Source organism: Trichosurus vulpecula, chromosome 6 (assembly GCF_011100635.1).
Source record: "Trichosurus vulpecula isolate mTriVul1 chromosome 6, mTriVul1.pri, whole genome shotgun sequence".
NCBI classification, from domain to species: Eukaryota; Metazoa; Chordata; class Mammalia; order Diprotodontia; family Phalangeridae; genus Trichosurus; species Trichosurus vulpecula.
Window position 1 is genome coordinate 243,066,189 of NC_050578.1, and position 27,669 is coordinate 243,093,857.

General features: G+C 36.6%; 1 protein-coding gene across 1 annotated transcript in view; it reads left to right on the forward strand.

Annotated features, from left to right (window-relative positions):
- ELP4 (elongator acetyltransferase complex subunit 4) overlaps window positions 1-27,669 on the forward strand; it is a 245,612-nt gene that overhangs the window by 98,248 nt on the left and 119,695 nt on the right. The window contains exons 8-9 of the mRNA XM_036764094.1: window positions 3,545-3,653; window positions 6,404-6,510. Of these exons, the coding sequence (XP_036619989.1) occupies window positions 3,545-3,653; window positions 6,404-6,510 (216 nt within the window). The remainder of the gene's footprint in view (window positions 1-3,544; window positions 3,654-6,403; window positions 6,511-27,669) is intronic.

Consider the following 27,669-nt stretch of genomic DNA (forward strand, 5'->3'; position numbering starts at 1 on the left):
ATGGGCAAAGATGATGAGCGGCAGTATGTGCTACGTATGTTGGTGATGTCAGCATGCCTTGCATACACTGCCACCATCAGAATAATGCAGTGATGTTAACCAAGGCTGAATGCCCTGTCACTAGACATTGCATGTTGGAAAGTGTAAATTTTACAAATTCACTATGAATAATTACGTTCACTCTCTGTGTCCAAGTATGCACCGTAGAATTGCATCCTTCACTATATTGCGATTAAAGCATTTTGCCTGATGCTCTAAGACTGAAGCAGCTAGAATCTGAGTGAACACAAAATGGAGCTTCAGGCTCCAAGGCCTGTGCAGAACGCATCCTGCTGAATCTCTTCAAACACGTGGGACTGTTAGGACAATTTATTGTCCGTGCTGCATTCTCCATAACGTCCATTGCTGGGTTTTCTGTTTTCCATTTTTTTAAGCCAGTAACTTTGGATTCTTTTTTCAATTAAAAATGACTTTTCAGTTGAAAAGCCATTTAATATTGTTGTTGTTACTATTATTATTTAAATATCATTAACATGGAGGAAATTTAAGATGAGATTAAGTAGGTAGACAAGAGCATGCATTTTGCTCTTTATGAATAAAAGTATTGGATCTTTGAGGCACAGAAGCAATTGTAACACAATTCGAAAAACTTTTTTTTATGCTGCACATTCCCCTACAGAAATATGCTTTTTGGTCCTGGATCAAACCAGAAGGATGGAGGAGCTTATAACAAAAATAAAGGTTAACTCCGTCAAAAACTGATCTGGTCTTAACCATATATAATTTCCTGGGCTCTGTACCATGTAGTCATCCTCTTGATAGCTGCACAACTCTCCCATTCAAAGTGGCTTCCTGCACAATTTAAAACAAACTGTTTACCAAAATTAGCATGCAGCAAGCAGTAAGAGTCACTGTTAAATAGAAATCCTTTACTGTTAATGGTTTATTCTTGCTCTTTCACTTCATGCGAGCGTCTACGATAGAACTCAGTTTGTTGTTAATAGCTAGGTGGTAAGCCTGTGTAAGTCAAAAATGAAACAATGAAAGACGGTTACCAACTTCCTGGGGAAGTGGGGACCCATAGATAGCGCTTGATGCTGCCAAAGCCTGGAGTTACAGTTCACTTGTTTCTTCTCCAGGCTGGCTACTAGATTTCCTTCTTGGATGTTTCCTAGTTATTATTTCCGCAGATGCTAGAGTTTTAAAAAATAATAAATGACAACCAGCTATTATGGAAGTAGTTGGTGAAAAGTAAGGGGAGAGAGAGAGAGAGAGAGAGAGAGAGAGAGAGAGAGAGAGAGAGAGAGAGAGAGAGAGAGAGAGAGAGAGAGAGAGAAAGAGAGACCCTTTTTAGCTAAATAGAGAGTAGATGAACCAATATGAATCCTCCTAATGAGATGGAGGAAATAATCCTAACTTTTAAAGTATGCAGAAATTTCACAGCAATCACATATCTACATACCCTCTGTAATACTTTTTTAGAGTCATTGAAGAATATAATAACTTTGGTGACTTAAATGCCAGTTTGAGTCCAGCTAAACGATTTCTTTCATCTCTACAGTTTCCAATATCTAGATCCTAAACTTAGGCCTACTTATTTCTAGGTAGACAAGAGTAGAGCTGACATTTTTGATTAATAAATTTGTCAGGACATTAACAAATGTTCATCCGCAATCCATGACAGTGGAACTCATCCTACTTGAGCTTATCCCCAAAATGAGGGCTGAGGAAGTGATGAGCGCCTGCTGGTTGTCATTCCTTATCTCCCACTTGTTCTCACCCTCCATTACTGACCCACCCCCATCCCCAACATTGTTCAGTGCTAAGCACAATGAATCATTTTCAAGTTGACTCACTGTGAACTGTCTCCCAGCTGTTGGAATGTCTGGCAGACATTTTTGTTTGGGTGAAGAATAACTGGCTGAAACCCAACCTGGATGAGTTTGATATAGTGGTCTTTGGCTAAAGAAATGTTGAAAAGGATGTGTATTTAGTGTATGAAGACACTGTTATTCTGGAGTAGGGTTGTCTCCTATGGGAAATGAGTGGAAATAAGTGATCAATCTGGGTTCTTTCCTCACCTTCACACGAAAAACCCTCTAAAGAAGATATGCACACATACATATACAAATACATATCCCCAAGTCTGGGTTGTGCTAGTATTTTTGCTTATTCTCCAGGTTTGATTTTTTTTAAAATTTCAATTAATTTTGCTAGATTTTTTTAAAACAACAAACATGCCTTCCTACTTATGGAAAATCCCATAAGCCACATGTAGTGTAGGTAGTCAAGTAATTTCAATATAATGCCTTGGCCATCTTTGGTCCTTCTTCATATGTAGAAACACAGTATAGGATTTGCTAAATTTTGATTTGCTAAATTTTCTTGATTATTTTAATTTATATTTCTTTATTCAATGATCATTTTTAAACTATTAGTCTAATCCTAACTAGTCATTCAACTAGCATTTGTTAAGTTATCTGCTATGTACCAAGCACTGTGCCAAGTGCTAAGATACAAAAAAAGGGGGGAAGACATTTTGGATCCATGTTTGAAGTGAGGTCTTCATAAAATCTTAAAATCGAATTAGATGAGTAAAAATATCCTCAACTTAGATCAAACTTTTCAGAATAAACATGTCTAAAACATTCTCACATATCACATTTTTCTGGTCTAATCCCTGTTAAAGTCTAAAAGTTGTCCTCAGTCTTTATATTACTTAGTTGGATGAGTTGCCAAGGCTTTCTAAGGCTGATATTTCCATTCACAGATATAAAAATTTGAATATTTTCAGAATTGTTGCTGCTCCACAAGTGGATGTGCTCTGGGAATTTACCTTCCAGTTATTTGTGACACAGTTCAATGTTGTAGTAACAGGATTTATTATTAGCATTGATGGTAATGCAGTATTTTGGTACAACTTGTGTTGCCTCAAGAGGAACACACCATAGAGTATTGGTCCTAGTTTGGCTGCTTGTTTTCTTTGCTTTGCCTTTGTTGTTGACCCAATTACCAAGTGGCAGCATTTGGAGACAGGGCAGGAGACTTGATAGCCCAACGAAGCCTGCAGCCTCTTAGCTGGATCCTTCAGGGTTTCTTCTATTCCATAGTAAGACCTCAGCTCTTGCAGGCCTATAAGCCCATTCCAGCTGGCGGGCAGCAAGGAGACCTCTGCCTGATCCTGACTAGTAGTAGTATTCCCTGCAACTCCCTTGATTCCTGTTGTCTGCCAAGCCCCCAAGAGGCAGTGGGTGAAGCTGCCTGGGAAGGAAGAAGCTCTAAGGATGAGCAGCCTTGACCTAAAGACAGCAGAAAACCAGCTCCTGTTCACTGCTGAGACCCACCCTGGCCCCTGCAAACGGTCTTGCATGCATGCTGACTCAGGCATCACTTCCCATAGTGACAGCTACATGAAGCATTCTGCTTATTTCTCCATTTTTTTCCTGTTTTCCTCCGGTCTATCAATAATAAATAAAATTTTATTGTATAAATGTTGCTTATATTTGTAAAATTTAAAAAATCAGTATTTTTCCATGTTTTACAGAATAAAGCAATTACTGCACGTGTCAGAAACTTGTCGGATACAGTAGTTGGTCTTGAATCATTTCTTGGTTCTGAGAGAGAAGCCGATTCTCTATATAAGGATTTCCATGGTAAGTACCATTATTTAGTACTTGGCAATATCTTGTCCAATTGTAATGTCTGTGATGCACCAGCATTTGATTTCATTTCAAGTATACTTCTTAACCGGTACCTCTTTTTTAACTAGTCCTGAGTTAGGCTATTTTTCAGCTAAGTACATTAAGGCTGCAGAAAAGCCTAGCCACTCCTTGCATGTTGTCAGGCCCTATTACTAAGGCACAGCTCAGTCAGATGTACATTTTACCAGGCAGGCTCTGGGGAATTCACATGGAGAGGAGATTTGGCAATAATTTGAACAGGGAGCTAAAATTGCAGTGAAATCAATAGTTTTCATCTGCCAGGTTTCAAACTGAAGTAATAACTTTATCCTTAAGTGAACAAATGTGTACATATTTTTTTTATTGAAAATTGGCTATGTACAAAGTTTGCTTGTCCCAGTAGTTTTTCTTTTCACTTGCAAAAAATGTTATTTGTCACACACCATCTCTTTTGTTAAATAAATTCACAATAACTTTGGCCTAGTTGAGCAACAACAGATTAGTTTCTTAGTTTTAATTGATTTGTTCCTATGCATGTAGTTAGTCATTTGGTAACCAAATTTTTAAAAGTTTAAAAAAAAGATTCTTGTAGTAGAACTGCCAAAAGACTAGAAGCTATGCATGGCTCCTATCTAAAATGGATACAGAAAACTGAATAGCAAACGGTTTTTAAGCTAATCCCGAATGGTGCCCTGAGTTTGCATAAATTACCGATGTGATGATTGTGGCAGTCAGCTCTGTGGTCCCATGGAAACCTCCTGCTCAGCGGCTGACTGCAGCTCATTGGAAGGAAGCCTGCTAGAAGCCTTCGAGACAGTGGCCCTGCTTCGCAAGAAATTGGGTAGAGATAATAAGAAGGACAGTAAAGACAACAGATTCCACCTGGACTTTCTGAAGTCAGTGTCCACACTCTCCCATCGTCAGTTTATACTGTCCTTCCAATAGCTACTTGAAGAAATGAGCGTGGACCAAAACCTCCTGCAGAGATTACTTGCCTCCTGATCACCTGCTTGTGTCAGAGCTTCCTGTGTGACATGTCCACACTGTCACGCTATGGATTTATCCTTAGAACTAATCATTCTTATGAGGAGAGGAGAATTTAAGATTTTTTTTTAAACACAAGGGATTTTTTTTCATGTTCTTTGAAAATATTCATGTCAAATATTGAGGTTTTTGTTGTTGTTTTGGCTTTTTGTCCGTCCATTATAATGTAACCATTATAAGCCTTAAGGATTGAAGATATTGATGCCATTTTGGTATTTAAGTAGCCTACCAGACCCTCGTGATTAAAATTGGGTTCAAAGTTAATATGGTCTGCTCTTTGTTGCGTATTGGGCAGTGAAGGCTGAGGATTAGGCTGCGCTCTGCTGCTCAGAGTTTTCAGCTGAAGTTATTCATTTCACTCTGCAAGAAACTCAGATGTACTAGCTAGCCAAACAGCTCTGTAGGAAAAGGGCCAGAGGTCAGAATAAGTAACAGTCAAATAAAAGGATGACGACCAGGCAATTTTATTCCAATGAATTTGCTTATTGAAGTAAGTCTGAGATGGTGCTTACTGTACTTTTTAGTTTCAGAACTAAGGGCTATGTGCCCAAAACTTACCTCTAAGCTAGGTAATAGATAAATTTTTTTCCAAATAAGAAATTCCTCTTCTTCCTCCCCCCTGCACTAAAAAGGCCATTTATTTTGCTTGAGAATATTTTTCTATAGATCCATATAGTACAGTTGAAAGTTAGTGAAGTACACTATACAGCACATTCCTCCTCCAAAGCCCCAAAACAAATCGAAATGTCTAAACATTGCTTTTAAAAAAAATGTATGTAATAGCAAGTATTCTATCATCAAATCTCTCGCTTAATATAGTGCAATTTGGAATTTGCTTCTCCCTTGCTTAGAGTTCAGATGCCTTGGAATGGAAACTACTAAATAGGAAATAAGCTGAGGCAGAGGAAAGTTAGAAAGAACATTCCTAGTTTTCATCTGTGGAAAATGACCCTTGAAGGGTTGTTCAGAAACTACATTAAGCTGCACTAAAACCATCCAGTGTCCTTGTCAGAAAAAATCAGCTTGAGTTTCTGTTGACAAGAGAGGGCAGAGCTCCCGGTCTGCCCAGTGCTGCTATAAAGCCCCTCTCAGCTCCAGAGAGGTCTGGCATGCCGCAGAGACGTGGGGCTTGGGATGGCATCGGGGCTCACGTTCCATCCTCGAGTGTGCTCTGAGAGGGCATTTCCTAGCCCAGTTTGTTCAAGTCATTAATAAGGTGCACGATGAAATAGTTTTCATTAGTGCTTCCCCGGTTATCAGTCACCCCCAAGCCTTGTTTTGCCGGCTGCTTACTGGTGCATTTAATAAAATAAAGATCACTCAGTGGTGCAGTGGGCAGCAGGCAAGGTGATAGCCGTGTTTGCTTACTGTAAATACAAGCGGAAATCACACACAAACCGGCTGTAGTTTTGACAAGTATTAAGATCCCTCTTTACATCTGTACTTCTGTACCAAAGTGCAATTAGTTTTCCTCGCACAAGGATTTCTGTTTATCTTATTCTGCTTGATTACTTGAGTATAATCGCACCGTTTGCTTCATTGCTCCTGGTAGTAAGCTCCAGTTTAAAAAGGGGAGGATGCGTGTGTAAATATACAGAATTCTGCTGTCAGACTCTCTAATTTATGCATCTGATGACAGCGTTTTCTCAATTTTTTTCTTTTAATTTCCTTTCTGCAAGGTTTGATTCACATACACCAGATCCCCCGGCTCAATAGCCTGATTGGCGATGTGTCCGACACGAAGGACCTTGCTTTCAAACTCCAAAGGAAGGTCTTCACCATTGAGGTAAGAGACAGAAGCCCCTCTGCTTCTGTGTATTCTGAAAGGAAGTAGTATCTCTGATCTTTATGTGTAATTGTAGGGAATACTTTGCATATTTCTCTCTTTTGTTTGGGGGGATGATTTCTGAACTCTTTTGGTAGAGTTTTTATATTATTTTTGCTCTGTGAAAATATTCATGATTTTATTATACAAAATCAGATAAAATTAATTTTTGGTTTTAGATGTGTAAAAAAAAAGCTGTAAACTTGGTTAATAAATATAAACAGCTCGCTTCCGAAGATACCAGGAGAAATTTTACTTAAACGTGAATGATTCACCCTTGCTTGTGGGTGGGAAAGTAGCTTCTTGCTGTTGCCCTCGTAGGGAGGTTTTCATTTGTGAGAGATGCACCTCCTGGGGCTGCAGCGCTCAGGGAGGAGTTGAGATCAGCATTTGGAAACCGCTTTTCTTCCCTGTTACTAAAGTCACCTTTAACTCTTCTGTGTCATTTTAAATGTGGTATCATTTACACTAATATCCTTAAGTAAATTTCTAAATTTAAACTTTTTTCACTGTATTTTTTATGTAAGCAGTACTGACAGAAGGCAGTAATATAAAAGATTTATTTCAACCTAATCTGGCAAAGAGCAGTGGAATATAGAACTATTAAGCTATATTTACCAATGAAATAAAGACTCGAGAGACACTAGCTAGACAGCATGGGGAGTGTGATGTGACAGTTATCGGTATACTGGGTGCTATTTTTTTTTCCTTTTTTTTTAACAAAGACATAAAACAGCCAAGCAGCCCTGACAAACCATTTTGTTTAATCTCTTTTCAAATGAAAAGCTTTTAAGCAGGCCACTTGTCTTAACTGCTTGAAACCATAAAAAGGGAGAATTGCCACCAATAAATTAGCATATTTTGTACTTCATCACCAAATGATGGTCAATGTGGCTTGGCACTGCTTTGGTGTTTGGGACTTCACCCTTAAGTGACCACTTTGGCCCTTCTCTGACCCTCTGGCCTCTTTAGCTGGCCACTTGATAAGGTAACTTAATGGTTCTCTCTCTTTTTCTCTTTCCCTTCACATTTGCAAGTAGCACTAACCTATAAATCATTGTAAGGGCCCTATCAAGTGACAAATTAAGGTGCCCTCCTCCTAATTAATGGTCATCAATGTCCTTAATTATCTAATCCTATTGAGAGCAGTTAATAGTTAATCAGGCAGCCAATTCTTTAAGCAGGTCATCTCTGCATGAGTGCTAGAAGTTTCTCATCTGAGGATATTCCCTTCAAAAGCCACTTAAAGCCAAATGAAGGAGACCACAGAAATAGTGATTCCTTTACTAATTTGTTTCACTTCTCCAGAGAGTCTTGAAATAGAACCCAACACTCTAATTGTTCAGGCATTGTTTCACTCCTGATACTTCTAAGATTTGTACCAAAACATTTATGCAACAGTTTTAGAAGGATAAAATTTTAACTTTATTCCACATAGAAAAGCAGTGCTTGTAATTTTCTTTTAAGTTAAATTTACATTTAATAATATAGATTGATTTTTTTTTTCTTAGCATGATCCCAGACTCACAAGATGGTTTTCCTGACAGCCAACTCTAAGGTTGCCACTTCCTGTTGCTATAAAAACCTAGCCAGGAGGCCCCCTTTCAAAGTATTCTAGTGACCCAGGGACAGAACAATATGTTTCAGAGGTGTTCTGAACTCTTTGAAAGAAAGAAAAAAACCCACTATTGTTCTGAAAATAGACAGATTAAACACTTAGATGAGGTCAACCAACTTATTTCAGGTAGGGCTTCATTTGAGTAAGTTCAGGTCTTAGAGGGAATAAATTTTCTGCAGTGGGAGCCGAAGGTGAATCCAGGTTATTGACATTGTACCTACACTGGATTTTGCCAGGGTAAAGAAGTGGCATTTTGAAAGGAGGCAAACAAACAAGAGCTTTTTGAAATTGCAGAGGCAGAAATTACTTGAGATCCATCAAAATGGCATATTTAGCACATTTCTGTCTAACAGTCAAATCAGTATCTTTTTGTAGTTTGTAATCATACAAAGTTGTGCATGAGGTAATTTGTCTCTGCTACCATTTTCAACATAGCCATGAAATAAAAATATTCACATAATTGGTAACTAGTCCAATAGAATAGTGTCAATGATCATGCAGTACACCTAAGATTAGATTGTGTCCTAAATACCACGTCGAAGTCATATAGTGTAAAGTATATGTCTAGAAGGATGAAACCAAAATCTTTTTTGAATTCATATTTTTAAAACTGAGACAGAATTGATTGTGATTTGAAAGTACGTTTCTCAGGAATTATGTTATTGAAAAAATCATTCAACAGGTGGCGTATTTTTTAATATGGAGCTAGTATAAATCTCTTTTAATTCTTAAGCATGCTGTCTAAAGAAACAAACCCCACCACAACCTCTGACATCTTCTATAGTTTGAAGTAATGTTCAGTAATGAGTCTTATGCTCTTTCTAATGGAACATTGCATTCAAAGAGGAAGATCTGTCTTCTTTCCATAGAGACAGTTGTTGCACAGGGCTCCTGAGCAAGAATACAACCTCATCCCCAGTGTCCCTGAGGGGGCAGAATTTGGGAGGGGGAAGGCAGGGTGAAATGAGTGAGGAAATACCCCAGCCTAAGATTATTTTGAACACCTTTTTCTCCTTTTTTTGAATCCCTACATCAGCCTGTTCCTGTTTGTCTTTATATATGTAAAGAACGTGAAAAAATGGTTTGGTCATCTCACTCTCCTTTGTATGAGAGTGATTTTTATCAGGTCTTCCCTTTCATTAGACTGTAAGCTTCTGAAGGGCAGAGCCTCTTCCATTCTGTCCTATATCCTCCAACAGGATGCCTTGCGCAGATGCCTAATCAATGTTCGATGAACACATGTTTTGGCAACAGCCACTTGAAGAACTGGTGTTTCTTAAGTACTTATGTTGTGCCTGAAGGCTATGTGTGGGAGATAGCAAAGAGCTGGAAAAACCTGGCCTCCGATGGTTTCCTGGATATTTGGAAGTGGTTGGAGGAGAGCCTTTTTTTCTTGTTTTGAACTAGGAAGATATGGCCTGCTGTTCTCCCAAACTCAAGTTGAAGAATCTGTTGGAATATAATACCCTCTGTTCTCGAGCATTGTGTCAACCAGCACTCTCTAGAATGATGATAATTTGTGATCCTAAAGATAACAAGGGGCTGTGAATACTTAGATGAACTACAAAAATGTCACAAGCCATACAACCAAGGACTTAGGCCTTTTGCATTACCACCTGGTGATGACAGATCCTTATGATCAGCTCGTAACCACTGAGAAAATAGTTTTGCTTAGATGTTCCTAAATCTGTATTTGCTAATGATTCCCTACTTTAGCTATTGCTGTCAACCCATTGTGACTATGAGGGCAAGGCTTTGGAAACCTTAAAGTGCTATAAAAATGTGAGACAGTATTATTGTTCCTAAAAGAAAATGAAATGTGATTTTAAAAGACATTTTAGCTCTTTACTTAGTCAATTTTGGACTGTTTCTGGGTTTTCATTTGCAAATGTCATTCAGCCAGGCATTATTCCTGCCTGCTATCATTATCATTTTCAAGATCCCAGCTTAACACATTCTGCAGTTATCCCTTCCACATCACAACTTTTCCCCATCGAATATATCACAGGTCGGCATAAGAAATTAAATGGGAATTTGGGGGGAGTTTTGCAGAACCTGCAGATGATACACAAAGGCCAGCAGATGACGCAGAAAAAGTTTAGAAACACAGAAATACATAAAATATATGCATAGTATTGTATAATATCAGCATATTTTATCTTTTAATACCATAATAACTAAGACTTCATCTCTTCTACAAAGGGAGGGGCAGAAAATTTTATGAGGATTTTCTAGAATACAGGGACACCGTGCCCCTGACCCCCATGATGTCCAAGGGATAACTATAATAGTTTAAAATTTACACATCTCTGCTAAAGTATTACTCCAAAGCCTCATGGCATGGAGTTCCAGTTCCATCAGGTTCTACCAGGACAAAAAGCTTTGAATGCAGCAAGAGACCAGATTTGTGTTGTCAACAAGCCTGCAAGTTTTTATTAAGTATCTACTATGTGCCAGACACTGTACCAAGCACCAATGATACAAAGAAAAGCAAAAAGTTCCTTCTCTCCTGTTGCCCACAGGCTGACTGTCTGAGTGCCAGACTAGTGGAAGGCAGAGATGCCCACCATCATTGTGAGATTCTAACTTTAGATTGTGTGTAGAAAAATAAATGACATTGAGTGTGCATGTGTCTATGCCTACGTATGTATATATGTAATATATATACATATATATATATATGACATTGTCATGTGCTTTTAAACCAAAAGCGAGAATATTAATTGTTTTATAAGATGTAAATATATGGGTCTGTCGCCTTAAATGAAGTATGAGAGGAGCTCCAAGAATTATCTTGATTAAGCCTTAGCTCAGCTTCGATCACAAATTGATACCAGCTAAGAAAACCTCAGTTGATGTACGTATGCCATCAAAGAGAGATTCTATCCTAACATTACATCAATTAACAAGTAGTTATTGAACTACTGTTGTTATAATCAAGGCAGCTAGGTGGCGCAATGGAGAGAGCGCTGGGCCTGGAGTCAAGACCTGAGTTCAAATGTGACCTCAGACCCTTACTAGCTCTCTGATCCTGGTCAAGTTGCTTCACCTCTGTTTGTCTTAATCCACCGGAGAAGGAAATGGCAAACCACTCCAGTGTCATTGCCAAGAAAACCCCCTAGACATTATGGGTGTGTGTTGTGTTCCACAGTCACAAAGAGCTGGACACAACTGGAACAACAATGGTTTTTATAATGTCCCTACATAATAGGAATGATGCTGAAGACCTTTCCTTGTCTTCTACACCCCTCCACCCTGCCCCCGGCCCGGTCCCCAGCCTCACTACCATTAGTGCTTTCCCTCTGGGATCACTTTGCATTTATATTGCCTATGTCCTGTGTATACATAGTTATTGACATGCTTTCCCCACTAGAATATGAACTCCTTGAAGGCAGAGAATATATTATGGCTTTTCTTTGTATCCCCAGTGCTTAACATGGTTCCCAGCTTAAGTGTTTTAATAAAATGCTTGCTCTGATTGACTGATATTAATGTAAGCAGTAGAATAAATCATCATTGTAATAATAACGTAATACGACCTGATCATATTCAGTAATTTTAATTGATGAAATACTCACCTTTTGATATGCTCTAGAAGACCAATAGGACAATAACATGTTAGAACATTTCATTGTGTTCCAAATATCCTTATTGTGGTCCATGAACCAGCTTTTTAGCTCTGGAGCATATTTTAAACCCAAATGGAAAGAAGATAGAGAATCACTGGCCTGTGGGTATGTTTATAAAAGAATTGGCATAGAGTGGGGAAGAACAGATAGTTTTATAGGCCACAGGTGTGTCACTGCCCAGAAAGTGTGGAAAAATATTATGGTAAAGCATCGTTTGCTCCCAAGAGAATGAATTTAACACATGATAGTGGAAAACAAGGGTTAATACACTTTTGAGATGATTGAGCAGCAAGCATTTAACAGGCACTTCTGTTATGTGCCATGCTCTCTGCTAGGCTCTAGATGGTATTTTAATTGTTAATCTAAGTCATTTTAGTTATCAGAGTTAAAAAAAACAATAAAACTTGTACGCTGTTTTTGTCAGAAGTCAACCAAGGTCAAAGTTATTGAGTGATGATCATAATCTTAAGTTTTTCTATGTAATATATCACTTATTCTGTTGCCACTTGCAACACTTTTATTCTCAATGTTAATGTATAAAGGTTATATGTTTTTGGTGATATAGGTACAGTAGTGGTACATAATCTTCCCAAAATTCCTAGTGCTAAGGTTAATAATAGAGTGTGTATATTTCACACATCATAATAGACCTTTCAAAAGTGCATACCACCTTAGGGGGACACAATTTTGAAGTTGACCTGTCTAATCCTATTTCTTTCTACTTTGGAATCTTAATTAGAAGAGATAAAAACCATCATTTGACTAAATTATTGTCTTGAATCTGTAGCAAAAGGTATAATCCGCAATTGGGCCAATTAGTGTACCCCGTAGTTAGCTATGCTGAGGCAGGCGACTTGATTAGATCTGACACCGTCGTAGTTCCCACTGATGTTTTGCCAGGTATGATGGTCAGACTTCAAAGAGCTTGAGGCATCAGCAGGGCAAGGTTTGGAGGCCAGCTTAGGTCCGGTTGTTAATCTCCCTGCTAAAACCACAGCAGCTCTCCACCAAAACAAGCTTACACGACACAATCATGCGGTATTAAAGTTTGGGTTGAGTCATGCCAATTTGCCTTTGATTTTCTGATGATTGACTAGAAGATGGCTATATGACTAGACACATACTGAAAGTTTACTGATTAGGTAAGTTCCCCAAATATTTGAAATATTTTTACTTCTTATTTAAATGTTATGACAACCTCCTTCTCCTAATGAAACACCTAAATAGATTATGATATTGGTTCTTTAGAAAGGATGATAATGAATGCTTTCTTTTTTCACTGGAATCCTGAGTCCCAATTTTTCAGCTTGCCACCTCCCTGTAAGAATTGATTTGTCATTATTGTAATAATTCCATAAGGGGAATGTGAAAGGAAATTGTCTCTAAAAGGTAAGCTTTTAAAATCTCTTACCTCATTGAGGGGAAAACAATTTTTTCCTAAGTCATTTATGTCCACTTACAATTTTTTAGATAAAGGAAATTTCCTCATAATTATTTTCCACTTAAATGTTGAGTAAAGTGCTGTTCCGCTGATGTGATTACATAAGTGTTCCTTTCTTTTCATTCCGATTTGTTGAATTATTGCACTAATAGTGACATGTTTCCATTCTGAGAAGAGCCTGGGGCAACGTTAGTATTATTCCAAGTGATTGAAGCTGCCATCTTGCTGACTTTCCCTTCGGCGGCTCAAGGCCTGTTTACTTTTGTACTCATTTCACATGCTTCCGCGGAGTTTTTCTGCCAGGACATCGTTACCTAGTTTGACAAGATAGCTAAAGTAAATTTATGTTTGGTGAACTGGATTTTATGTCTATATGTTAATAACTACGTAGAATTATTAAACTTATAGTTTGGAGAATCAGAGAAATTCGAATCTGCGAAATATGTATTATAATGTTAGTAAATTGTTTTGTTGCTGTGAGTGGTGCATTGTACAACAGAGACTAGACTTTAATCAGCAGTCTTGGATTCAAGTCCTGCTTTTGGTACTTAAGTTGTGTGACCAGAGGCAAGTCACTTAATTTCTCTGAACCTTAGTTTCTTCATCTGCAAAATAAGAGATAATGATACCTATAGTACTTATATAATGGGGTTATTATAAGAATCAAATTTTTAAATGTGTTTCTAGCAATTTGGAAATCTTGAGGTGATATAAAAATGTCCATTATAATTGTTTTATGTGAGTGGTTTTCAGACAAATTGTGATATTTTTTTTTGCAAATTTAACTCCTAGTGCCCTATTTTTAATAAAATATTTTGAAATTTTTGCAAATTAACTCAGAGGGCCATTCCAAAGAAATGCTAGCTTGTATCATTTTGTGCAAATTACATAGTATGTCAGTTAGATGTACTGGCTATTTTACAAATCTGTCTTGTTTAGTCAGCTGTTTTCATGGTGAGGTGCTTATAGAAAGCAGAGAAATCTGTTGATGCCAAGGAATTTCCCCAAAAGAGTGCCCATAGCCCAATAGAATGCCACAGAGCCCCTCCTTCTCCCTTTTGAGACCAGGATGCAAGGAAAATGCAAAACAGAAAAGAGCCTACCTCAGGCCCTTCCCCCATTGCCTGGATATAGCTGGGAAATATATAGCTATGATCCCAGGAGACGATGTTGGTGGTGATAGTGAGTAAAGGCACAACGATCCAACCCTTGTGGAAGCACCATGACCATTTAGCTGCTGGAGCTTCCATTGACACAGCCCACCGAACCAGATCTCCAGTATTTGTCTCTGTGGATAAGCTGTCCATTTAGATCACTGATGGAGGACATCACAGATCTGGATCTGCCATTTACTAACTCTGTGTCCTAGGGTTAGCCATTTAACTTTACTGACCTTTGATTTCCTCACCTGTGAAATGAGCAGATTGGACCTCTGAGGCCCTCACTAGTTCTAAAGCTATGGTCCTGCAAAAAGCATAAAAATAGATTAAGGTGCCTTGGAGAGTCATTGAATATACTTTGTCTCCCCATAGAGACACAGCTGACTTTACCTTTTTGTGGTACCCACAGTGCTAGGCATGGTAATAGACATATTAATAGGGCCTCATTGAATATGGTACCTTGCACATGTGGCTTAGCCATACTGGTAGCATCCAAAATTAAAGAAGTTACTGGTCCTTGCTATCAGTTACATTGGAAAATGTTGTATACCCAAAAGCCAGAAGTTTTGTATTTCTGAACTCCAGTTTGTAATCCTCCAGCTCTATTCAAAAGATTCTCTGTGAGAAATTAGATGACAAATTATGGAAAGATTTGGTATTATGCTGTAGCATTCATGTTAAAAGCTCCCCCATGTTAACAGTCTCTACTAATAACATACATTATAGAAGAAACTTTTATTCAATCAATTGTTATTTATCCTTTATTCAGCAAAGAGCACTGGATTAGAAGTCAAAGGACCTAGGTTCAAATCCCAGAGCTCTACTTGCCATGACTGTGAAATCTTAGGCAAATTACATAGCCTTCCAGGGCCTCAGTTTCCCTATCAGTAAAATGAAGGTGGTCTCTTTTATTTCCAAATTCCCTTCAAGCTATAGATCTGTGATCATTTTATCTAATTAAGAAGGCTGTAGGATCATAAATTTGAATCCTTTGATCCAGTGGAAACTACATTCTCCTGCAGACAGGATTCAGCCAACTAAAGGGGTAGGATGGGGGTTCAAAAGCTCCATTTCTTATTCAGGACATGAAATCCTGCTTTCCTTGATCAGTGAGTAGCGCTAATGTATTTTACAAATTTTTAACAATTTTATTTATAAATATAGCTACTGCATTTAGAATGAAATTCATTTCTTCCATTGAGGAAATACAAGAATTGATTGCATTATTGTCATTCTGCTTATCTCTTTTTGCAGATGTTTTTTACCTGGTATTTATATCACTGGGTTTAGCTTATGTAAGTCATTCCTTATATAGGCATTGAGCTGTACATTTTTCAGAGCACCTTAATATTATTTCATTTTAGCCTTATAATAACTCTGTGAAGTAAGTGAAAGATATTAAACTTATCAAATAAACGGTTTTCCACAAATTTCATTTTCTATCTGTCCAATTTTGTTACCTTTTGTTCAATGCAGATTTTAGGTGCCACCTGCAACTCATCCATTTTGAAAGTCATGACATTTTCCTCTCTTCAGTAATCACTATCATTTGCTATAGACTTATTTGGGTAGTGTTTTTATATTAAAATATTAAACCATATGTCTTTCTGCAATGGCCTAACATCTTCATTCTTAATGCAGAATTAGTGGAAATTTTTATGTTCTGGTATATAAAGGGATTTGATAATTCTTTAACAGATGGGAAACTAAATGTAAATGGTTGGTTTTTAAAAATATTTAGACTACAGTAATTGATTAGAAAGCAGTGTGTTCTGAGTATGGTATCTATGATAGTTTCCATACTTTTCAGTGTTACTATAGTGAGATAGCCACATATCTCTGCGTATGTAGTTTTACTCAAGGACTAATAGATAAATTGTTTATTACATTTCATTTAAAAGTCTTTTGGACGTTGCCTAATGTCCACATTGGGAGAAGTTGAGATCATGTTGTTTAGAAGAAACCAAGATTGAATAGTGTCAACTTTAGCAGCTAAACTCTTTTAATTTATTCATTCATTTTACATGCATTTTTAATCTATCTATCCCTCTCACTGCCTCTCTTCTTTTCCCCCAAACCCGCCATTAAACAAAAAACAATGAAATACAAAACCCTCATCATAAGCATGCATAGCCTAGCAAAACAAATTCCCGCATTGGTGATACCCCAAAATTTGTCTCTCTGCCTTTAAATTCTTTACCTCTCACATTGGACGTGAGTGGAATGTTTCATCTTCAGTCTTCTGGACTTGCAGTTTGTCATTCTATTGATCAGAGTTCTAAAGTCTTTCATAGTTGATTTTCTCTATATTGTTGCCGTCATATAAATTGTTCTCCAGTTTCTGCTCACTTCACTCTTCATCAATTCATGGTGGTCCTTCCACTTTCCTCTATAACTTTTCATTTCATCATTTCTCAGTATTTCATTGCATTCATATACCATGATTCGCTTAACCTTAGCCATTCCCTAATAGGAAGGCAGCTCCTTAGTTTCCAGTTTGGGACTGCTATAAAAAAAAACAGATATAAATATTTTTGTACATAGAGATTCTTTTTTCTCTTTCTTTGATTTCTTTGAGGTATAGTCCTAAGTAGTGGTTTAGCTAGGTCAAAGGGTATGCACAGTTTAGTCACTTTTGGGGCACAGTTTCAAATTGCTTTCCAGAATGACTGGACCTAGCCACTAAACTACTGCAGCAGTACTTGCTCTAATGGAAAATTTTAGGGTAAATATAAAATTCTTTGCAAAATTGCTTTGATCATAACTCTTTGCTCCAAGCTACATTTGATGTAGTAGCCAGTTCAGGTTCTTTTTTATCTAGTATGGTGTAATTCACTGAATTGTTTTGTCAGGGGCTGTCAGGCTAGCCTACCATTGTTAAATAAAATCAAACTAAATCATTTTGGCATGAGCCTTCCAGAAATCAGGCACAAAATATGAAGGGGGAGAGGTAAAATTGAGTATTTTATTTCACTTTCATAAAAGACTGCCTGGCAAAAGTTTATTATGTTCTTTCAGAAATTTTTGAAGAAACAAATTGAAATTTTACTTTAAGTTTTGAATTATCTTAAAATCTTTTTGCTCAGACAAAATAATGCTTGTAATGCTATTATGTAGTTCTTTATTTTTTCTGTGTGGGACAAACTTTTGACACCCATTGGAAACTAAAAAGTATTTGTGCCATACAACCATTCCAGAATTAAAGGAAAAAGTATACTCCTGGAATGTAAATACTGTGAGATATTATCTTTGACTGCTACCAAGAATGAAATAAGTTAAGAAATTTATTTTTCATAAATTTTCATTGTTTTTCATCAAATATTGCATGAAATGTTACATTATTGGTTCAAAAAAATGTTTTAAGTCTCATTTATATTCAGAAAAACTTCAGTGAACAACATACCAGATTTCTAAATATTCATGACTTTATGTAAATGAAAGTAGACTAAAGGTTTACCTTTCTAGGTTATAGTATTTAGAAGATATTACTATAGTTTGCATGTCATTAAATGCCTTAGCACTTTACATCCGTATGTTTTACTAATATAACACTTTTAATTTTGTCATCTGTGTTAGTATGTGATCCTGAGAAATATTTTAAATTTCAGTACTGTAGCTATGGCATAGCTTTGAAAAAGCATGTAACAAAGCCACCCTGGTGCAATTAAAGGTCACTTGTCCATATTGTAATGGACTACTCATTTACAAGATCTGTGTTAAGGGTCAGTGTTACAGCATGAAATGGATTGCCCTTGTGGAGGCAGTAAATAAATAGGTCAGCTTAGCTTGTATTCAGGAGGCAGAGAACAAGGTTAGCACAGCACTACTTTATTAATATTTTAACAAGCAAATTGTCCAAATGTGGAGAAGAGCCAAATGCATTGCTGTTATATCCTTAATGTAGATAATTAAAGAAAATATTTAAAACATGTAATCCTTGCATTCAGAGAAACTTTATTTTTTTATTCACATGTAATCACGAGCAAAGTTGAATCTATTTAATCTGTATATGTGTGTGTGTATTTATTTTCATGAACAGTAAAGAAAAGCAAGCTTGAAAAAAGTTAAAGGACACAAGAAACACAGAACACTTAGGCTGTTCAAATTTCCTTTAATGTTAACACCAATATGTCTTCTAAATGGTTTATGAGAATCATATACTCCATTTTTGTATTCCAAAGTACAAAATTTTTTTAACATAAGGAGGAAAAGCACAGGTTATGGATAAAACTAATTACCTTTTACCAAATATCTATCATAGCTCATAAGATCATTTATCTAACCCCCATCAGTCCTCAATTAAGTGTCAACATGATGGTGTCCTGTACAAAATAAGCAACATATTTTGTATTGAATACTTTTTGGAGTATCTGGTTTTTCATAAATCAAGACTTCAGAACAAGTTTAACACTGGTGCCAAGATAAATTACTTTTTTTTAATCTTCTAAGTGCCAAAATAGTTAGTTTTGGCAGTAGGATTCACTGATTTTAAAATCTATTTAAATTCTCTTTCATATTAAATGTTTCATAATAAAAAGCCATTTTATCTCTATCGCATTTGTGATTTTCGCTTTCCAAGTCAGGGTGATTTGAAAAATGAAATAATGAAACAAATACATATACACACACATACAAACCAATTATATCCCTAAGTATTTTAAAGTTATTGTGAGTCACTAACATTGAAAAAGCTTAAGACACTGTATTCAGAGCAATCTATTTCCAGTGTGTTCAATTAAAGTTTTCAGTAGTAATATTTTAATTTGAAGAGAATGAATATTACCTCATTCTTTAAACTCATTGTACCTAATTGCCTGCCTATGAGAATGATGCCCCAGTATCATGCTCCAGGTGAAGCGTGCTGCTAAAAGCAGCACCCAATCCAACCACCCTCAAAGTGTTTCCAAAAGAAATGCTCAGCCTCGAAAGTCCTGGCCGTTACTCCAAGAATATGCTCTCTCTCTTTGTTGGTTGAAAGAAATCTCAAACTGACACATTGCCAAAATGGCGGCCTTGGGAATCCAATCGCACTCCTAAAGGTGCTGAAGCCCTTCAGTGTACTGAATTGTCCTTCCGTGTCCTGGAGTCGTGAGGAAAGCTTTATAGTTTTTATGCCATGAGCCCAGAGAGTCTCGGAGTCCCCAGGCTCCCGCATGTGTCTTTGAACATTATTGTGCGCTGTCTACACCCAATTAAATGTGGTCCGAACCTCTGAGTTCTTACCATATAAAAAGTGGGTCCTCTAGTGTGCTTCCAAAGACTTAAGTGAGTTTCTAGAGATACTTGTTTGCTTTTAGGGAGTAGTGTAAAGAAAATGAAAATTTGATTCCATACGTTCTAGCAGTTAAATGTTAGTTGACTGACTGACTCTGATATAACTTGAATAGAGAAATATCATTGTTTAACTTCATGTTACAAAGTGATACATTTTTGAGGTACTCTAAGTTTTAGCATCATCTCATTTTATTTCAATGTGGGAGTGATTTAAATAAAATAGAATAGTCTTAATAGAATGAAATGCAAATTTTATGATCTGTGTTAGAAATCATGACTTAAAAGGCACCTCCAGAAGAAAAGCAGGGCTACAAAGGGCAACTCAGTTTGGGCCCAGGGTGGATCTGTCAGATGAAGTAGTAAGAAGAATATAAGAAGGCCCCAAGCGGACAAAAACCAACCCAGATTCCCAGATCCAAGGACACTCCCTTTAGCCCAACATTTACCTGTTGACATTGACATGTCCTGGCAGCCTAAATTTTATGCTAGGCTGTAGCTGCCCTGTAGCTGCCCAGGGGCACGGGAGGGGAAATGGGTCCCCACTTCAGAATGTACAGTTCTCATCAGGAAGCCCTTTCCCTAACCCCAATTACATATACAAAGTTAAGCTTGAAGGATGTGATGGTTGCTTAGTATATTGAGTATAGTGTTGGATGCTTTGTCGTCCTATTCTGCTCCCAGGACCATGGGCACTTTAGCATAACTTTTTAGTATCCGGATCCTTATCTTACCACTGCTTCTAGGTTATAACAGTAATTTATATCACATTAAAAAGTTTAAAGTGATTTTTATACATGATCCATTGATCCTCAACAGCAACCCTGTGAGTGACTACTACAACATTCCCATTTATGGATTATGAAGCTGAAACTCAGAAGGATTAAGTGATTTGTCCCAGGTTCTAGTTAACCATAAGGGACAGACTTCCAACCTAGAACCTCCCCAATTTCACTTCTCTATAGCCAACTACCTTGGGGACAGGATCTTTTTCTTCCTGGTATCCCCAGCACCTAAGAACAAGCATTGTTCACAGTAGCATATTAATAAATGCTTACTAAATTGAATTAAATTCTTGCTTTGAGTTAGCAGGGTGGGAAGCACAATAGAGAGAGAAGATACATCCGATCTTCTCCAGTGTTTAAGGCCACATTGGTACAAAATGTCAGCATGCAGCCTTGGTTTTATCTCATTTACATTTGCTAGTTCTTGAATGTGTTTATAGATGTTATTGAAATATTTTGAAAGATTTATGAATTTCATTATTAATTTTACTCATTTAAATGTGACTTTCAGTTTAAGAAACGACTGTACTGCCTGGAATTTGGATGCTGATAATGACAGTTAAAAAGCAGTCAAGTTGCTTTTCCATGGCAATTCAGTTTTTACACATATGTTATTGTGAACCACTGAGATGTCTTCTTTTAGACCCTTGGGGTACGTGGAGTGTTCTCATCCTCACAGCTTTCTTGAATACACAAAGCTAGCAAGTCCTTAGGCTCCATGTGGCCCTTTGATTTCAATTCAGTAAGTTCTCTAGAAAAGTATTTTGGTCAAGATAGCAATGTAAAATTGGAGAGAATATTTACCTGCATAATTTATAATTCAGTAAAGAAGGAAAGTCTAAAGTGAAATTTTAGAATTTTGATAAACTTCACAATTCCCTTGGCTATGAACTGTTTCTACTTTGTCCATTTTATCAACCAACCCAAAAATAACATTCTTCTAACTTAATAACTATGCTTTTAATTCCTTATAAAAATTGATAGGAGAAAAGAGTATAAATATTGAATATTTATAGATATCATATGCAACTGGTGCTTCAGAGCACTATATAAAATAAATTAAATTTAAATTTTGCTTTAATATTGAGAGTGAGTACCTTTGGTGCAAGTTTAATATATTTCCATTTGTTTTCTCAGTGTCCATGTATATAATGAAAGAACACATAATCTTCCTGTTCAGATTGAATTCTGCTCCCCGTTCCATGGAAAATCTAGTTATTTATTGCTTCCATCTATATAACTTCTTCAAGACAGCCAGTTTGAGAGTGATTCTAGCTTTGAGTTTACTGTCTTGGCTCTCTGACTGTAGAGCAAGCATTTGTTTGGGGGTCTGAAGAACTGAATTCACCTCCAGTCTGTGCCACTTATGCTCTGTATGTGACACTGTGGGGACCTTGCTTCTACTGTTCAGGGCCTTTACTTTCTTCATCTTTAAAATGAGGGGTTTGAACTGGATGTACACAAAGGTTTTAGCCACTCCTGTGTTCATAAGTATGTTCTTTTTATGGTGTCAGTTTCATCAGTATCATTTTCGTTTAGAGCCTCAACTAGAGAAAGGCCAATTGGATTCTTCCAAAATCCTTTAGAAAAAATACTTTTCAAGATAATGTGATAATTTATAATGTTATAGAACAGTGATTATAGAAAGCCTGTAACAAAAATATGCTCTCAGCATGTTTCTGTTTCAGTACCCAAATTTCATTTTTTGTTACACTGAAAGCAAGGTTCAAAGACAGCATTATGAAAGCAGGTTTCCTTAAAGTACTTTCACCTATGTTTAGTGTAGTGTTGGAGGTTTTGAATTGTATTTCTGCTTTAGATTACATGCTGCTATGTTAAATTATAAATCTAAAAAAGTAATTAAAGGTAGAATAACCAGTCAGACTTGAATGCCAGTCCCTTTCTCTGTTCCTTTGGTTTTACTCTTATGAGCAGAAAAAAAACAGAAGAAAGTTCTCCATTGGTAGTTTCCATTTTTGGTTATATAAACCAAGCTGGTAGGCCCTGTTCCCAGCTGCATGCATCTCCAAGAGGTCAGCTTCAGCTTCGTAACTTTGTTGTGGGACTCGGGGGAGGGGGGGTTGCAGACCTGAGGGAATCTCCCAGGCAAAGAACTGAGATCCTATTCAAACTTAAGACATAATTATGTTATGAAAATAAGTTTCGGCACAACGAGATTCTTATTGAGCCAGAAAAGGAAGTGGGACACAAATCTTGAGGCATTCCAAATTAGGAAATTGAAATGAATTGAGTATCTTTTTATTCAAAGTAACTTTATTTAATGAATGTTACCAATTAACATTCCTTCTTAATTGTCAGCTGTGAATTCACACATGGCATTTTGAAGACTTTATAAGAAATAAAATATTTATGATTATTTTACTAATTTGCTCATAATTAATAAATAACCAGAATGAGAATTATTTTAAGTCACATGGAAAAAGGAACCAACTTCTTGTACTAAGCCTAATAAAAATGTTGTAAAAATACTCGTAAGCTTGAAAATCACACTAGCTATTCTTGTTTCAAATTCTGTTTAATATATTGTTCTGTATGATTTTATAATAAACAGATTATTCCTTGAACAGGAATTAAGAATAAAGCTGCCAGGAAGGGGTTTTGTTGTCAAAGTAGTTCCCGCCTCGTGTTTTGTAAGAGATTTCATGGTCCCATTGTAAAGAGTGGATGATTTAAAACGTGTTCGGAAGATAAGCTTTCCCATTGTCATTCATTAGGATGGATAATACTGAGTGACAAGTGCATTAGGAGTGACACAGAGAGAGAACTGTGAGATTTGTCAGAGCACATCACTTCAGGCACAGGAACTTGGAAGATGTCCCTTTTGGACCATTTTTGGCCTGAGTTAAGGGGACCAGAGCTTGCCTTTGATTACTTATAAAGGTGGGTGTCTATTATGAGGTGGAAGTAGAATATATTAGAAGGTATTCATAGTAGGAAGCCTTGCATTATTATTCCTAACCCCAGCTTACGATTTTTATCACATGCTGAATTTGACTTGAAAGAATTTAATTTCTGTATTGACTCATTTTCTCTTTTAAAATATGGTTAAGTGAAATTCAGTAGAATAAAAGATGCTCAAAATTCCCAAAAGTGTGATTTTTTTTGAAATTTTGTTACATATAAAAAAAGAGAAGCTTCTCTCCCTGTTGCTCAAGGTAAAGACTGAAAGTTATGACATTACTGTACATAACTTACAATGGCTTTTTAAAAATTTCATTACTGTGGAGATGCTATTTAAATATTAATCAATGAATAATTAATAATGTATGACTTTTTTGGTATTTAAAGTATTTTCAAACCATCACATACCTATCCATTTCAATTTTGAACATGTATTTGGTCATTTTTCTTGGCTGCCAACCAAATTTTGTCTCTGTATACCTTCTTGATACTAATAATGACTGAATTTCTGTTCCTTTGCATGCAAGATTTCCCACGTGGCTGTTGGGAGCTCAGATAAACTATCTATCATGATTGAGTACAACTAACCTGCCTTAATCAAACCACCTGATTGAAATTATTTTTGACAGTTCGCTTCTCCTTGGTGTGCCTGAGGTGAATATGGTTACAGACTATCGCTGGAAGGTTATAGTGGCTACTCCATATGCTATTTGTGTCGAGTTGTGGTTACCCTTTTAGAAGTAATGGAGATAGAGGAGCAGGAGTTAAGCATCAGTGCTTTCAAAAGTATTTTCATATTGTTTACACCACAATCCCCCTACTTATGTTTTGGGAAAGATTTTCAGCTATTGAAGTTGCTAGATACATGTTTGCATTGTAGTATGGTACACTGTACTACAGCATTAAGGTTCTGACGTCATTTGATCCATATTAAAAATAATTCTTCAATTCGCAGAACATTATCAAACAACAAGTAGGCTGCCCACTGAGCTTTACCAGAGTTTCCTGCTGCATCTTAATCAGCAGAGAAATTATGAACATACAGCAAGAAAGGATCTATGTCTGGCAAACAGAAATTCTTTTAAAATTAATATTCATATTCTCCTCATTTTGAAAAACTGATGGCAATGTAAATAGTCTGAAATATTAGACCTTGGCGATAGAAAATAGCCTAAGAAATGTTTAATTGTACTTGTGACTATGTCTTATTAACATTCACATTTGCTTTAGTGAAGACTAGAGTAAGCTGTGATGCCACCACCAAAAAATAACATCGTCCCTTCATTTTGTTTATGTTTAGCCTTCTTCCTTACATAAAGATCAGAAAATGTGAAACCCAGATGGGAAGGAATTAATATTATTTATCCTGAAAAGGGAAGACTGTAGTATATCTTGCTCACAGTCTTCAAGTTTGTAAAAGCCACACAGAACCTGAAAAATGGAAGTGTTGTGTTAAAAGGAAAACTTTGCTGATTTCAAGAGTTGTTCAACAAATGGGTGAGTTTTAAAAAGCTGTCACTAGTGTAAGATGAACCATGCTCCTTCATGAAGGTATTCAGATCAGTTACAGTCCAGCCATTAGACTCTATACATTAGTCAGATCAAACACCCTCCCCACCAAAAAAATTGCTCCTAACACATGGAGTTCTTAACTTTTTTGTGTGTCATGGGTGGCCCCTTTAGCTGTCTGGCAAAGTCACTGGAGCCCTTCTCAGAATAATATTTATTTTAATTCATACTTGAAGGAAACACTAAAGTTTTGTTAGAAGTTAATGAAAGGAAAACTACAGTATTATTTTTTCCCATCTAACTTCACAAATCCCCTGATACCTATCCACTCCTTTAAGAAAGTCAACAAGGTTAAGAACTCCTCTAAAATATCCGTTTTTATTCATTGACTGTTTATTTGAAGTATATGTTCTTCTTAGTGGTAATTTCTACTTTCTCTAATCTTTACCAAAGCGTGATGTAAACAATAATGAGCTCTGTACAAAATTGATCAGTCTCCTATAGCAAATAGCCATTAACCCATTTTGAAAATAAAGCAGCTAGGTAGTGCAGTGGATAGAGCACACTGGGCCTGGAGTCAGAAAGACCTGAGTTGACGTCCAGCCTTAGACCAGCTGTGTGACCCTGGGCAAGTCACTTAATCCTATTTGCTGCAGTTTCTTCCTCTGTAAAATGAGCTGAAGGAGGAAATGGCAAACCACTCCAGGATCTTTGCCAAAAAAATCCTAAAAGGGATCATGAGGAGTCAGACACAACTGAACAGCATTTTGAAAATATAAGTATAATATAGGATCCTGATGCTGTATATTAAGGAAATAATTTCTGTTTAGCTCTTTAAGAGCTATCTTTATGACTGGATATAAAGCCAGATTTTAAGTAAAAAGCTTGATCTGTCTGTCATTCCTTTGCATGCTGGCTTGTGTTTAACAATATATGTTAGTGAAGTAATGCAATATAATGTAATATAAGCACATAAATTTATATGCATCCTATAGAAACGATGAACCTGCCATGCTATTAAAATACATTCTTTTTCAAAAAGCAGACAAACTTATATAGATATTGAATATGACTCCTAATAGGTCTAATTATGTGCTAGGTTATAACTTCAGCAATAAAATCTGTAATCATCCTAGCTATTCATCTCAGGTAATTACAAGTCAAAAATCACTAAATATAATTATTTTTTCATACAACATATTAAATATTATATTTTCAAAAACCAAACTGAATTCTTCTACTTTACCCCTAAGCATATCTATTTTATAATCAAAAGAGATCATTCTATTATATGGTTTTATGATAAATAATCAGAACAAAAATTTGACAGTTAATAAATTTTTTGGTCCGAGATTATTTCATTTGAAGGGATTTTTCTCCATTAAGCAAGTCCTAAAAGCACAAGTAACCTGAAAGATAATACATACTGTGTTAGTGTAGAATGCACTAGATTATGAACTATTTCTGGGCTAGAGTATAGCTCTCCAGCCTGGCAAGTGCTGTGGATTGTCATAGATGCTCGATATAGGTTTTAATGAATGAATACCTCATGTGGATAGTGTTAGATTTAAAGTCAAGAGATCTTGTTTTTGAAGCCTGCCTCACACTAGCTTGTGTTCTCATGGGCAAATCACTTAACCTCTCAGAATAGGTCTAAAATGAGGATCATAATAATTACGCTTTCTACCTCATGGGGTTGTTGTGAGGAAAGGACTTCACAGATGTTGAGGTGCTTTATAAATGGGAATTTTTACTCTGTAAGGATTTAGGGCTTGCAAAGTGCTTTTCCCATAATGATATAAATTCAGTTAATATTGTACTCTACTTTTAAAGGAAAAACGATGGTTCTTTTTTCACATGTCCCCTTATAACCTCTTTCACTGTTCTTATTCGTGTTATACCGTGAAACTCGGAAAAAAAATGACAGATAGGAAGGTAGGAAGACAAGGCCTTTGTTTAGGGAGTTCCCTTAAGACTATTATATGTAAAAATTGATTTCTTACTGCTACTTTTCAGAGTGTTCTTTGAAGGAAAATACACATGAGGCAAAAATGGTAACCCTAACTTCTTGCTAGAATTCTCCAGTGCCTCAGGCAAGAGCTATTCTAGCTAAAAGAATTTGTGTGTCTTTTTTCCTAAGGAATCTGAGTTAATTTTTCCTTGGTCTCTGTCGTCTTTATTTTTTGAAGAAAAAAATGACCTTACAGAGAGGGGGAAAAAAACATGACAATTCTGTAAGATCTTGCCTCTTGTCCTGGGATGAAAGAACTTGATTTTTTTCAATACAATATGTTTAATGTGTCACTTGAAACATAGAGACGAATAATGTATGAATAAGAACTTAAAGAGGTTTCTTAGGAAGATTTTTAATTTCCCATGGAAAGGACCATTGTCCATAGTAGAGGAGGTGGTGGAGACAAAGCAGTAATGTACAACTCATTTTGTTGCTCTTTTTTTCTTCCAAGCAAAATTATCTTTGGGCTGAAAAGGATAATGCCAAAAAAAGTAAGTAATAGAGCACCCGGATCCTCTGTAGATCAGTTCAAGTTACCAGGCCCAGATGACCCACATCCCAGGATACTGAACAAACTGATAGATGCAATTGCTTAGCCACTCTCACTGATGTTTAAAAGATGATGGAAGCATGAGAGGCATCTCAGGATTAGAGAAGGGCAAATGCCACTCAGTCTTTAAGAAAACAAGGAGGAAGGCAAGAAAGATAATGGAATCTGCAGACTGTAGACCAGTGAACTTGCCTGATCGCTGGCAACATTTTAGACTGCAT